Raw genomic sequence first — 15422 nt, 5'->3', positions numbered from 1 at the left:
TCACAAGTGATCTTAAGGAGGTTAAACTTGAGTGAATGGGGTTCAGGGAAAACAAAAACATTCAAGCTTTACCTCATTGGAAAGAGCTGTATAAAGGCAGAGATGCAGCCTCTCTGTTGCAGGTTCTTTGAACAGGAACACAGGGCAGGACAAGTAAATATGACAAAATGATACCTTATGTTTTGCACCTCCACTGAATGCTTATCTGTCTAAGGATGGTCAAAAAAAAGAATTTTCAGTAAACAGGGCCTTGAAGAGTAGATGGTGACTCCTGCTGCTGTTGCAGCACCTCATCTCACCTTCAGCAAGATTTAGTCCCCATGTTTTTGGATTTAACCTTCCCTTTTGTAGAGCATGAGGGGAGGATAATTTCTGAGGATTGAGACGTGGACATTACTCTGAGGTGCTTGCTGCAATTAGCAGGTCATGGCTCCCAAGCCATATGAAATGAAGAAACTGTGAGTGGAGGCAGAGGAGAGCAGTTCTGCCTGAATTAGTTTGGTCCTGGAGAGAGAGCATTTGTGCACTGCAGCTGGGGACCTGGAGCTAAACTGTTCCCCCAGGTTAAGATACCTCCCAGGGTACGTAAAGAACTTTGACAAAGGTACCTTGGGACAGGGGCAGCAAAGCATCCAAATCAGCTGGGACCTGCAGTCCTTTTGATGGGGAGCAACAACCAAACAAGTCTCTTAATCCTTCTAGGCTCTTACGTGTACTGTGTATGCTGACATGGTTGCCATCACCTTTTCCACTCTTCAGGTTTTTTGGTTTCTGTACACTGGATGAGAGGCAAATCAAGCTGCCAACTTGCCTTGTGTATAAGGATGAAATCCAGAGCATCCTGTCCAGCATACACAGCAAGTCTGCAGCAGGCAACTGAACACAGGATCCCCTGGTCACAGGCTAATGCTAAAGCAGGTGGTCTGTTCATCCCCAGAGTTAAGACCCTTGTTCCTGCCACATCTTTTGAGACAATTGCACTGTTTGTGTTTGCAGACAGTTTTATTTTGTCTTTGGTTGGGAGATTAAAGTGGCTTTGAGCAAAAGGACTGGAATGGCTGCCCATGGCAATGCTGAGCTGTGCAGGGTTTGTCTTTGAGGCCCCATCCTGTTTATATGGAAGCTTGATTAAAGATGAGTGAGAAAGGCTTGGAGCTCCCTTAGTGGCAGAGAAGAGGTGTGAATTCAGTAGCTGAATATGAATTTTATCCTGCTGTGAGAGGCAAAACTAAATTCTGTCTCCAAATATTTCTGCGTAGGAAGCTTTGAAATTGTTTTCCTAAAACAATTCCTAAATCTGGTGTTTGAATTGAGAGAGTGTTGTCTTTCCAATTCAAACCTGAAATCCATTATAGGATCCTGCTTTGTGTCTGAGCCCATAAAAGAAATCATCTGTGAATTTCAGGTAAAATTCTAGATTTCAAAGAAGTTTCGTGTGACATTGTTTCCTTGGGCTGTTTGTGGAGGTTGTTGGAGTTTTGTTTGTTTTTTTTTTTTTTAAGAAGATGTAGGTGTTTGAATTAGCTGTTTCTCATTCTTGTGACTACCAACACTGAAAAGCTGTTGAATGTCACAACAACGTAGAAAGACATGTGTCTGAACTCTGCCTTTTAGAAACCACTAATTTTTCTGCTTGAAGCCTCAAGGTTGTAGTGGAAGGAACCAGCCAAGTGTACAAAGAAATATGAGTAAAATATTACCAAAAAGAAAAATGTTTACAGGTAGATCTCCATGCTTTGCCACTGGATAGTCACATTATGCTAACATAAGCAATTCTGAAGTGCATTCTTATTTCTAAGCTGGCCTTCATGTGTGGAGTTGCTTTCATTTGCTTGTACTTACATGTCTAGTCACTACTGACTCTCCCACAGGCAGATTGTGGGGTCATGGCCTTGCTCCTATTTCAAGTTTCATGGAGGAACTATATGTAGTCTTTGGCAGAAACTCACGTCTGGTGTGTACTGAAATCTGTTTTTCCCATCCAGTTTTTGTTTTTTGCAGACTCAAATAGAAGTATAAATGTTTTTATTTTTTTCCCCTAAATGCTTGCATGAAAACTGTCTATGAAGGTTTGGAAAGCTGGCTGGCCCAAAGCAGCATCTTAGGGGAAAGGGACTTGTAGTCAGGTCCCTCTGGTACAGTAATTCCTTGGGAAGATGCTGATGCCAGTTTTGCAGAAGTTCAGTAATTCATCATCCTCAGCTTGTTGTTTTTCTTATAGCAATCTTTGTATGGGTTAGTGCAGCTAACTGAATTTACAGTTTGTGATTAATTCTAAGACAAGCTTCTGGTCTCTTCTTCCCTTCATGGCTTGGGTGGCAAGATCTCATCTGATCCCTTTAAACTTAAGAATAAGATGTATTTTAATCTTGACCAAACTCAATTGTTTGCTGGTGGTGGGAGCCATACAGTAAATGTCTTTTTGAATCTGTTTCATTCCTTTGAAGAATGAAGGCCTAGCTTGAGCTCAGGCCACCTATGTGCCAAATGCCACATCCTGAAACCCATTTCTGTTGTGTATTGAGGGCTGTGGAAAGCCTCTTTCAGTTGTATCTCCTATGAAACATTTGATTGTGAGAAAGGGTGTGTCAGTAGGTCAGCTGGGTAAGGTGCAAGAATTAGACTTCATAACCTCTGCATGCACCATGAGGCTGAGTATTTTGGTAAAAAAGCTTTAGGCAGTGACAGGAATTGCACAGGCTGCAGATTCCTGCACAGACGGTTTTGTATGCAGAGGATGAAGTATGGCATCCTTGCAGTGGAAGATGGTGGGACATTGATCTGTTCAGATGCCTGCTCCTAGCCTTGAGCTAGAGAGCTGTTCTCTTATATACCTTAAGGAATATGAATAATTCAGTAAATTAAAAAATGGGAGACTGTCCAAGAGGATTTAGGCACATGTGGGGAAAAAGCATCATGGCTTTTGTTTCTTAAGCTGCACAGCTAGTCCCTGGTGGCTGCTGTTTGTCCTCTTTACTGAAAGATTGCCTCAGTTTCCCAGTTTAGTGAATTGCTTCTCGGAGAACCACAAAATACTTCCCAATGCATCTCATTTTACCACTTCTGCTTTGCAAATCAATAAATGTACCATGAGTGTGTCAAGGCAAGAAAACAATTAATACCAAGAAAAAGTACTTCCTTGGCTTGCAGGCAGCTCCCAGTTTGCTTCTTTCCCCAGATTAGCAAGGATTTAAGAAGCACATGTTCTGTGTATGCTGAATTATCTCTGCAGAAACCACAGCATACCATCATTCTGCTCTTATCTCTGAATTCCACGGGCAGGCAATCTCAGCTGCTCAGCACAGGCTGGCAGCTTTAGCTTGCCAGTAGGTGCTGAAAGCCACGGGAGCGTGGAAATGACAGTGACACACAGCTCAGATGTTATCTTCTCAGCAAAGCCAAAGGCAGTTTCCATGGTGATGGAGAAGCTCCAGGCTGCTGGGGATGCAGCTGCTGAATTGGACAGGATCAGTAGCCTTTTCATACAGAGGCTGTTCTAATAAAGCTTTTATGTGTTTATGTGGCACTCACTAGATTTTATCCAGCTCTGGAACATAAAATGAAAGGTGAGGGAAGATTTAAATTGTTGGAGTGAGTGCTGACCTGAAAATGAAACAGGAAAAGCAGGGTCAAAATATTTTGAGTATTGAAGTATCCACAAGGGACAGGTTTTTGTGACAGCTTGAGTGAATTTGATATTCTGGTCAGTGCTTTTCTGCACACCAACATTAATAACTCCTGAAATTTTCACATCAAATGGAAGAGTCAGAACCATATCCCCAGCTCTTAACTTTCTTCTGAATTGGATCCAAAATCAGAATGGGTCTCTTTCTCTGTATTGAGACTATAAATATCCCAGAGACTTGGGGAAAGTGGATGATCTTGTGACTTCTACATCTGAAGCATTTTAAATGTCTTACACTTCACTTGGTCCCTCTTTTGGGTAAAAATCTCTCAATACCTCAGCACAGGTATGTGGAATTAATTTCTTATTTTCCCTATAGAGTCTTATGGCCATTTTTGTTATTGCTGAGACAGCAGATACACCTCCAGGTTTCCCACACTGGAAATGCATATTTTGCCCTTCTGCTTTGATCTTCTCTCAACCTGTGCTCTGTGGGTGCCACAGCACATCTACAGAAATTGTCTGTAAAACTGCTCAATTAAAATAGTAATTTAATTATTTTGATCAAGATTTTTGGTGGTGTTAAACTTTGGTTGCTCTCTTTTAAACTGAATGCTAAAATAGATTTGTATTCTGTCTTGCAGGTGGTGCAGGGGACCGGGAAAAGATGCCTGTCAATCATGAGGCTTTCCTGCTCATGGCTAATTCCCAGAATGAAATGGAAGATTGGGTGAAAGCCATCCGACGGGTTATATGGGCTCCATTTGGTGGAGGTATTGCAAATAGCTCACATGCACATAAATTAAAACATTTGCCTCAAGGTAAAACATATTCTTGTGATACTAGGATATATGTAACACTGTAAAATCATTGAGATGTCTAGATAAGCTCCTGATTGTCTGAAATGTTTTGTAGGGATGGGGTTGATTTTTTTTTTTTTTTTGGTAGGGGATGGACAGGAATGAAAGGGGAGTGCACATCCACAGTGTATAACTGTCTCAGAAATGGATGGTGGTAACAAACATACTACCATTGTCAGTATTCAGTTCTTTACAACAAAATATTCAGTGGTCCTTATGGGAATGAAGGATTCTGTCCTGTTATCTCAGTTTTCTTCCATAAGGGCAGATACCCATCCTGAACATCCATACAGCCAGAAACAGCAAAACTTTAATTAAGTTAATGTAGGGCTCAGTTGAGAAGGCAAAGCTTCCCCTGGCTTCAGTGGGGGTGTAGCCTGAGGAAGAAGAGGGTCAGGCTGAGTGAACACCTGTAGGGTAATACAGCTGTAGAAGATCCCTGTAGTTAAAATGAACAAAACATCCAGACTTTTACTGTTGATATTGTACCACAATCTTTGAATTCTCAAGTCAGTAGAGTAGATAGGAGTTGTTTTTCTGGTTTTGCATAGAACGAGGACTCACAGATGTTTTCTTCTGGGTTTGGTGTTGGTGACAGCAGCTGCTGGCCTGGTGCTGGACACTGTGCTTTGAAGTGGCTTGGGTACTGCTGATGGAGGGCATGCAAACAGTGGTATCATATGCAGACAGTTCTGTGGCCTCTTGTGAGAGGTACAGATAAAAAAGTGCCAGATAAGGGTTAGGTAATACAATTACTATTGCTGAAATGAAGTTACTAGTTTTCCTGGATCTAAGGGGGGGAAAAAGTGATCTTGATGTACTAAGACCCCAGTGTGTGTTAGTAACTTGCAGCACTTGGTGTGTCTGGGGGAGATACAATCTCTACTGATGCAATTCTTCCCAAGGTCCTTCTTTCACTTAGCAGAGAAGGTACAAAAGTTAGCTTGTGTCTGATCTGAGGTTACGTGTGATGCTGTTGTGCTGTGGGCAGAAAAAATTCTCTTCACTAGCAGAAAACTGTACTAGCAGAATTTCTCCTCAAACATGATTATGTGCTTCTTTTGCTTCCCTTCTGAATTCCTGTCCATAGTGAACAGTCTTTTAGGCTGAGGTCAGTGCAGATCCTCCATCAAAAGTCTCAAAACCCCAGAGCTGGTATTTCTGTAGCCGTTTGTAGTTGATGCTATGTGTGTGTTTTATACCTTTGCAATATACATTCAAGAAATACTCTGAGGAATAAGGAGACATTCAATCATGACAAGTGGTTCACTCTCTAGCAATAGCCATCTTTAGGACATGATTTTGTCAGGACTGCTGATATCAGTGCAAATTTGGCTTCGTGTTTTGCTTATGTTTTGTCTGTCTCTTGAAGTAGTTTCAAAACAAATATCTTCAAGTATTAAAATAATAAATAATTTTAAATCCTAATATTTAAAAAAAAGAAACACGAGGATGGCATAAATGTAGTGATGGATTTCCTTTTTTGTTTGTTTTTTTATGGGGCTAGTATTGTCCCAATTAATTGGCTAATGTTCTTTACCTTTGAATTTCTCTGCAAAGAGGTCAAATAATATTTTGGTATTTTCTTTAAATGAGGCAGATACTCTTATGTTGATTCCAGAAACTGGAGCTTTATGAGGCAGCAAAAAACATGAAATAATGAGAATGTGGAAGCAAGGCAGCACAGGGGAGATTAGAGCAGGGAGATAGTGCAGGGGGGAATACAGGAGCTTCTGTTTGTTGCTATTTTCACATCCTGCAGGCTTGATGTGGTTCAGTGATCAAAGTCAGTAAAGGCTGCTTTGGCTGTTGGTGAGAGCCAGCTTAAGCACTGTAGAAGAGAAGCACTGGAGTTTGCAGAGTTGGAAAGAATTGCAGTTGTGCATCTATGTTTTCTCTCTATCTATGGATAAAACCTGGCCAAGGACATGGGTACCTGCTGGGCAGTCAGTCTAGCCTGAACTCTCTGCCCTAATACACAAATGCATTCTCCTAAAGCTAGCTTGACATGGCTGCTTTTTAGTCCAAGCTGCAAGAGCAGATTCTTACTTTGTGGCCACTTCTCTGAGCTGGTCAAGTGCTAGCTACTGTCAGGAGGGGTCTTCTACCCCCCAGCAGCCATGTGCTCCACCCCGCTTCCCGCTGCTGACACTGGTGCCTGTGAGCTGTGCAGTAGGAAACGACCCGGCAGGAAATAAAAGGTGGGGAGGATTAGTTTGTAGGTGGATTGATTCCCTGGCCCTGCTAACCATGCAGCTGCAGCACCAGTAGTTCCAGTGGGGAGACATGATGGCGTGGAGAGGGGCAGGCTTCTTCATTCTGCCTGCAACCCACACATAAGTTGGCTTAAAGAAACCACGGGGCTGCATCCTCAGTTTCTTTGCACTTCAGAAGGAATGTGTAGGAATGGCAATAACTGGGAAGCAGTAAAGATATTCAAACCATTGTTCCCAAATGGTTTTTTAGCCAGTTTGGGAAAATTATCAAACTTACACCTTCTCCATCGTAATCAGAGCAGGAGAGTTTCTCTGAGTGAAATTCCAGCTTAACTCAAATGTGGGAGGACAGTAAACATAGCTGTCTCTGTTTTAATGGAATAATTTGAACTCTGCTTTGCCACCACCACTAATTTGAGAGCCAAGTCTTATCTATCAACACTTTTCAATATATTAAGCTAAAGGGAGGAGTTAAAAAGCAGGCTTTATTATTGATATGCAAATATCCAGCCCTGGAGAAGGTTGATATGGTGTAAAAATGAATTATGCCAAGATAAAAGGAGTGGCTTAACCGCACTTTAATCTTTGCTGATGTATTGAAGAAACATAAATAAAAAAAGGTTGAGGATACCTTCTTATGTTGATGAGGGCATATGAACTGTGCTTAAAGGTGAACAGCAAAGGCTTCTTAAAATAAAACAGAAAACTCCCCAAAGCAGCTGAGGTTCACAAATTACTGATAGAAGACACAGGTTTAAAAGCCGTATGGAATGTGTTCTTTGAAATACGCTTCAAATGTGGCCTTAAAATAAAATCTTAGAGTTCCTAAGTCTTTTGAAGAAGAGCTGTCTTGTTTATACAGAAAATAATCTCTAACAAGTTTCCTTGAGTTTCAGGCTCCTGAATTCTTGAGTCTAGTACATCTCATTTAGAGCAGAAGATTTTGTAAACAGATTTGAGAGTACTCCATACATTTTGATTGTCTTAAAAAAAGTGTTTGTCACACTGACTTGATGAAAGTGAGTTTTGGAGCACATTCTTAGAGAGGGTGATTAAAACTGTTCTCTGTGATCCTTCATACCTCTGAGACAAATCTTGCTCCATGCTTGTACCACTAAAAGCTTATCTGGAGAGTCCCTCTGTGTCCTACAGTCATGCTGTCCAGTGACTGCTCATTAATGTGAAGTGCATGGAGCAGTGCCACAGTGCTAAATCAAAGGGTTTGTGGCCATAGGCTTGGGTGAGAGTGACCTTGCTCTTGCCCTCCCAAGCTGCATTGGAAGTTTTTAATGTAGCTGGGGGGAGAGAGAAGGTCTTGGTCTGTACAAGTGTGGTGGGACTGTACTTCTAATCTGGGGAGGTACAGCCACTGCAAAGTTCCTTTCTGTGTGCCTTCCTCATTTCTGTCTTACATCAGCTGTAAAGCAGAGTTTGTCTAGGACTGAATTTCTGGCTACGAGACCAAAACCTAAACTTTTTGGTGCCTGAGTTGAATGCCTAATTCTCTCACAGCTCAGCACACAACCAGCACAGCATGGGGACAGAATCATTCTGTGTTAATCTTGATTTATGTTTGTGTTTGTTTTCTTCTGTTTACATATTCTGTCTTGCCATGAGCAGTTCCTTGCTTCTCTGCCAGAAATACATGTCTCAGCCCCTTTCTTTCTCCATTACTTTATCCTAATTTCTCCTCCTCTTCATCCCAAGCTTTCATCAGTTACTTGTGATGGAGGGGAGGTGAAGCAGTTGGAAGGGATGCATTTCCCCTTAGGCAAACATGAAGAGCTTTACCCTGTGACAAAGTAATTGTGTTGCCAGAGCTTCATGAATAGTTTTTCTGTTGAGGAGGAATAGTCACTGTAAAACTGGTGGGGTCTGAAGAAATGTCCACTGAAGAAGCTGTTGTAATGTCATTAATTCCAGACCCTTTCCCATATAGATAAACCATGATGTGTGGATTCTTATTCTTCTGCCAGTAAAGTTTGGGGTTTTTTGGGAACCAGGGCCCTGTGAAATTGTCATGTATTAGGGGAGAGCTGAAAGATGTAGGACAAGGTGTCTGAGGTGTAATTTAATTCCTGGCTCAATGTCCTCATGGGTAATGGGAGATTAACCCTGGATAGGGCAAATTAGGGATCCTACTTTAAATGAGTAAATATCTTTGGGATAACATCCGCATGAGAGCAAGCATGACTGTTTTGAAGGGTCAGATATTGATATTAAATGCATATCCACCAGAATGCTAAACTGTTTAGGAGCTAGGATATGGCATTAGGTTTTGGGAGTCTTGAGTTTTAATTTTTCCATCTGTAAGATGGGAATTTTCCAGTAAGAGCAGCATAAACCTAGAGTCACATCAGTGAATTTAAGGTGTTAAAATACCACTGAAGAGATAATGAAGAGGAGGAGGGAACTGGCATCTGTTATTTGCCCAGTCTGAGAGTTGATTTCTACTCCCTTGTTTGCGGGGTCCCGCAGAGTGACAGCCTCAAGTAGGATTCCTGACTGGGTCAGGAGGAGCCCCTTCAGGAGGTGTCAGGGTAGGCATCCCTTGGGCAGGCTCCCCCAGGTGTGTGGGGAGTGGCACTGGGTGTTTGTTGTGCCTGATACCTGCTGTTATCTCTGCACCGAGATAGCTGGCGCCTGATGTAGCTTATCAGTGTTTGCTCCTGCTGTTGTCTAATGCTGGGAGATGGGCCCAGCCAGGGGAAGAGGAAGAGAAGGATGAAGGGGGTTATGAGGTCAGGTATCTGCCCAGGACTAGGGGATGCCTGAGTCAGCTCAGATGTGGGGAGGTGCTGGGTTAGCCTTGCCCCCAGGCAAAAGTGTCACAAATGGTACACAAATGGTAGATATGGAAACTAAGGTACAGTAACTAAAGTAAGCTGGGAGTGGATCTTGCTGCCAGAACTGTTTACAACAGACAACGTTTTAAGATCTGTTTCTGAGACTTGATTAAGTTCTTTTCTTCCTAATGTAGCTCTGTCAGATATATCTGGGGCTTCTGTTACTGCTTTATGACCAGCATATTTTACCATCATGTTACAGCCTTGAGGTAGGGAAACACAATCGTCCTCATTTTTTGTTAAGGAGGGATCTGAAATATTGAGCAATCAAATGACTTGCCTGAGGTGACAATGACTGTCTGTAGAAGAACCACTCTGATGACATCGTTCTGCAAGGCTCATAGAAAGATTCCACCCATGGGCCTTGACTGTAGGGGTACGTTTGGAAGAATGCCATGGGGTATGATCCTGAAGGGAAGAGGGAACCAGGAGATCTTGTGGATTTTCAAGGGCTACTTCCTTCAATCTCAAGAATCCTCTTCCTTGTGCAGGAAACCAAGCAAAGGTGGCAGAGGTTTGCATGGTTGAACAAGATGCTTGTGACAAAGCTCATTAACTAAAAATGAAGCATAGAAGTGGAAGCAGGGACAGGTGACCTAAGAGGAGAAATACAGAGAAATTCCTGAGCATGCAGGAGTGGACTTAGGAAGGCTAAAGCCATCTGGAGTTGAATCTGGAAAGGGATGTGAAAGGTAGTGCTGGGGCCAGCTGTTTAACTGTTTAACAGCTTTGTGAATGGATAATGGGACAGAGTACACCCTCAGCAAGCTTGCAGATGATATTGGGAGGACTGATTGGTGCATCAGATGATTGTGTCATCATTCAGAAGGGTCCCAACAGACTGAAGGAAGGAGTGAACAGGAATCTGATGAAGTTCAACTGAGAGTAATGCAAAGTCCTGCACCTACAGATGATGAATGTAGGCAGCAGCAGATATGGGGAGCTGACTGACTGGAAAGCATCTTTGCACAGAAGAACTGGGATGCTCTTGAACAAGTTGAACATGAGCCAGCAATGCACCCTTGTGGCCAGCAAATTCCTGGGCTGCTTTAGGAAGAGCATTGCCAGCAGGTTCAGGGAGGTGAGCCTTCACCTCAGCACTAGCAATTCAACATCTTTTATTCTTTGTCCATTTCTGGTCTGCCTGGGACAAGAAGGCCATGAGATTACTGAAGTGAGTCAAGTTAAAGGCCACTAAAATGATTAAAGGATTGTGCAAGAAAATGTTAAGAGAAGCTGAGAAGGCTTGGATTGTTTAGCCTGAAGAAAAGGGTCAGAGTGGTTCTTATCAAGGATGGTGTATAGTGTGTAGAAATATTTGATGGAAAGGTCTAAAACTAGAATCAAAACTAAAGCATGTCAAGGTGTTCCTTACTGACTTTTAAAGATCTTACCTTTAGAAGTCAGATCCTGCTCCCCTGCTCCTTGCCTGTGTTTCCCCTCTAAAGCTGCTGGCTCAAGACTCTCAGTGGCAGTCAGTGCTAGTGCCCAGGCTGGTCTGGGCTCTGTGTGGAGACTGTGCAGTAGCTTGGTCATCCCAGAGCAGAAAGGGGTCTTCTTGGAGTGCTGTGTCACAGCTCCTCAGGGGGAAAGTCCCCCAGCAGCAGCATGAGTTCTCCACTGCAGCACTATCCCTGCTGTCATTAGCCAGCTTTGTTCCAGTGGCTTCTGAAGGATGATGTATTTTGGCATCAGGTGAAGGAATTTCTAGTCCTTTATCTGTTACTGTGGACAGTCTGAGGCACCAAAAAGCAGGAACCCCGAGCTGGGGAATGGCAGGCAGTGCCTCTGTTCAACCACACAGCAGATAGAGGAAAAACTACAAAGAGAAGTCACATTTTTGTATTTGCAAGTGAGCACAGTGAAGCTTTTAATGGGATTTGCTTGATGGAACTTCTTTTGGCTGGGAGACACTGACTTGGTAAAAGGAAACATCATATGGGTATGTTTTCATTTGAATGAAACTTTGGCTAGAAAAGGTTTTTTGAGCTCAGGGTAGAATTTTTAATACAAGGTATGCCCCAAAATGGTCATCTATTCCAGAGGTTGTACAAGCAATTAAGATGTAAAATCTATCTGAAACCCTTCTGTCCAAAAAAATTACTTTGAAAAGGTCCGGGTAAGAGAGAAGATTGCAGGAGGGTCTGATGGATAAAATGACACATCTAAGGAGAATTTAAACAGTTGCATAGTCATGAGGTTTACACCAAGGAAAAACTGTGTTTCATGCTGTGCACAACAGAATTGTGAAAATCATTGTTACAAGATGCAGAAATAAAAATAATTAATAGATTAAAAATAAAATTAGATGTGTTCATAGAAAATAAGTCTACTTGAGCAGTCAAAGAAAGATTTCTGGAGGAGTCACTAGGTTAATATGCCCATTTTACAAAGACCAGTTCAGCTTTAGATAAAATGTGATGGGGCTTGTGTTTGCTTTCCTCTTCTCTTCAGCTACTATGTGCCATGGAGAGTTGACAGGGGCTGTGCATTTGTTATATTGGTGGTGGCTACTGCCTGTGGCACAAAGTCTGACCAGTACCACCCCCTACACCAGTGGCTTCTCAGTGAGACTGTTCCTGTAATCATTAGATTCGTGTTTGACATTTGAGATCTGACAGTCTTTAAAGCACTGGTGGTTCTCACTGCACATCCTGGCAGTGTATTGATGGGACAAACATGTTCCTGTGGTGTTTCTCAGCTTGCAGGCAAGTATTTTAATTTCTGTGTATTAGTCCTTTGATGAATGTTATGAGAATATTCAGTGATTACTGAATGAAAGGGAATGGTAACTGGCTCCTTGCAATTTGTAATTTTAACCATTTAGGAGCTGGGAAGAAATAAATTCGCCCTGTCTCTCTTTTCCTATTTTCTTTCTAACGTTACCCTTCTTCCATCCACTGTTGCTCCTTTTTTCTTCTAATTCATAATCATGTAACTAAACTTGCAATTTGCCCTTCATGTCTTCTCAGCTGCAGGTCAGAAAAGGAAACATTCAGCTCTTTACCAATTCTAGAAGTGTTCTTTAAAGGCTTGCAAATTTACTGAAGTGTTTCACCTACTTCACAAATGGTAGCTAAATGCTGCCCCTTTCCCAAGCACAGCTTGTCAGGTTCAGCTGTTGCTGGAACTTAGACAGTGACCTTATTGCTTGGGTGGTGAAGCTGTAAGTTGGTGAGGATTTTAGCTAGACAGTGGAGGATAAAGATAAATATATGGGAATTAGGTAACAGATTTTCATCATTGATTGGGTTTGAGGATGCAACAAAATGAAACCATATGCAATTGACCTGGTAGTGAGTTTTACAATTGAATGGAAGGTTAGAGACTGACTGAGGTATTTATGGTGAAGTTTGATTTGGATAAGCATCCATGTGTTCAGTGTTCATCCTGTCTGCACCTCAGTGAATGACTGTGCTTAGGTTATCAACCCTGGGATAAGGGAAGGCTTGGAACATGGAAAAGCTTCAGGACATAGGCTTGTCTGGCTTTCTGAATGGATAAAAGTGCCTAATGTGCTAAATGTTGCCTGTGAGTCTGGATCACAGTCCCTGCCAGGTTCCAGGATGGTCAGAAATCCAGGTGAGTAATTGTATTCCATACTAGAGGTTTCAGACTCTGTGATCCTTTCATTTGAACCCACAGCTAGAACCCATCTCTACTGATAACACACTGGTAGCAACAGTTACACTATGGCATAACTAATTTTCACTTACCAACACCCAGAAGTTTTATAAAGCTTTTCTGTGCAGTGGGGGCATCAACAAGCAGCACCACTTGAAAAAGGTGACCTGCTGATCGAGTGCTTTCTACAGACAGTCATATGGAAGCTATCCTTTAAACATAGAGAGACATATATAAGTGTCAATAAGTAAAAAATTCTGTAAAATATGATCTTAGGATGTGGGGACAAAGAAGTTGTTCAGGGCACATTGATCCAGATCACTGATTGCTAAAAGGCATTTTTTGCTGCTCTTGCTGTTTTGTTTTCTAAATGCTCTTGCCTTTCTTTAGAGAGAAATAGAGTAATAAACACAGGAGGTCGGCTCTGGATTCAGAATGCTGTGGCTCAGTGATGTTTAGGTCTGTTTTTCTCTGTGAGCACAGTTACAATCTCCGTTTGGAGCATAAACTGGTCAGTCCATCACTGGGTAATTTACAGTGCTGCTTAGTCAGTTCCTCTCCTGGCATATTTTAGAGAGATGGGAAGACACATCACACAGAATCTATTGTGGTAGAAAGGTGAGCATAGCAATTTGCAAATCTTTAACCCAGAGTGAGCAGTTTTATCAGTCAGTAAACAGAAGCCTGTTTACCCTCAAAAGATTTAATTTCCCCAGTAAGGGTTGAGACCCCAGCACAGAGCTGGTGAGGGGTGTGGGGATGTAATTTTGGTCAGGGAAGGATCTGACCAAAGTTCTTGGACAGGGAGGAAATGGGACAGAAGACATTAGTGCTGAAGTTTTTCCTGCTGGGTTCAGCTCCGTGACTGATCACCTCTGACCAGTTCACTGCCTGCTTTCAGCAGATAAAAGATGTTCAAGTGCCCAGGTTTACCTGGGTTAAAAAATTAGTCTGTAAAAGGTTCAGTCTTCTTGTAAAACAGGGAACTTCACCTATGGCTCTAACTTTGATACTAGGCCCTTTCTGTACAAATAGAGCAATTTCCTAGATTTGAGTTCCCTTAGATCTGCTTGAGTGTACCTGTATATTAGCTAATCCTCTAAGCCAGCATCTAAAAATACACACACCCCATGGGCACTTGTTAGAGCTGTGCAAGCCAAGAAGTTTGCTCACAGTCAGAGATGAGGAGAAATACTCTGAGTTCATGCAGGTTCACCACTCCTGTCTGTTGCAACCAGACTGAAGATTGAATTTCACCTGAGTTAGATGCCAAGCCTGAAACATACCTGGATTTTCAGAGGTTGTGTGAGCTGTAGTGAGCTTTCCAGCCAATCTCGAGGCTTGTAGTGATGTGTGAAGGCAGGATGCTTTCTTCTGTTCTGGTACCTGCAGCAGAATAACTGCAGCAGTGCTAGCTCAGGGTAGCACTGCTGGGGCTCTCTCCCTGCAATGACACTGGAAAAGAAAGTATCTCCAGCTCCCCAGCAGCAAGGTCATGGGAGATGTAATGTCTGAACAATTTTATAAACCTAAGCTGTTTCTTAGAAAATGAGAGCTGCTAAACTCTTCTACAGTTAAAGAACTTCATACCAGTGGGGGAAGAGGGAGTTCAGTCTCCATTACCCATTCTCTCCTTGGCACATGTGTATAGGGAGATCTCCAGGTGGGAGTTTTGATGATATATGCAATGTGGCAAATTCTTTTGACTATATTGCTACAATTGCAGTATCAAGTTCTTCTGGAGCCTGCAGCCCCTGCAGTCCAGTGATTATGTGTGAACCTTGGATTTCATTTTTGACAAATGTGGTTAACAGAGACAGCAGGATTCAAGTGTGACATGCAAATTCAAAACACAGAAGAAAAATTGTGTGTGTATATATAGAGTGATTTTTATTCCAGTCTCATCATATTCCATAGTCTAAGTCATGAATTTTAACCCCATGTTTTAACCCACAATTTTAACCCACAGGTGCTACCTGTGGAGTGTGTAGCACAGTGTTGCTGTCACAGGACACCTATAGCTGCAGAGTTACCTTGTGCAGGGAACAACATTGAAGCAGCTGCCATTTTCTGTTTCACTTCTGATGCTTATGTGAGCGAGCATGTGCTCCAGATTTTTTCTCTCACCAGAGAGCCGTGTTTGCTCTTTGGAGAAGAGTTTGCATCAGCTTCATCATCTCATGGCATTGTAAGTTCTTTATCATGCTTTAGTCATGCTGTGTCCTTGGCCACAGAGAGGCTGTGAATTTCA

At 42.3% G+C, this 15422-nt stretch overlaps 1 protein-coding gene across 6 annotated transcripts in view; it reads left to right on the top strand.

Annotated features, from left to right (window-relative positions):
• Window positions 1–15422, top strand: part of ARHGAP22 (Rho GTPase activating protein 22) — a 124994-nt gene that overhangs the window by 84410 nt on the left and 25162 nt on the right. For 5 of the 6 annotated variants that reach the window (XM_039709433.1, XM_039709431.1, XM_039709434.1 and 2 more), the window contains one exon: window positions 4270–4446. In XM_039709433.1, the coding sequence (XP_039565367.1) occupies window positions 4270–4446 (177 nt within the window). The remainder of the gene's footprint in view (window positions 1–4269; window positions 4447–15422) is intronic. The other variant, XM_039709432.1, reaches the window with a different exon arrangement.

Source organism: Passer montanus, unplaced genomic scaffold (genome assembly GCF_014805655.1).
Source record: "Passer montanus isolate IOZ18808 unplaced genomic scaffold, ASM1480565v1 scaffold21, whole genome shotgun sequence".
Taxonomy (NCBI): domain Eukaryota; kingdom Metazoa; phylum Chordata; class Aves; order Passeriformes; family Passeridae; genus Passer; species Passer montanus.
The sequence above is the reverse complement of the archived record's forward strand: the minus strand, read 5'-3'. Positions and strand labels throughout refer to the sequence as shown.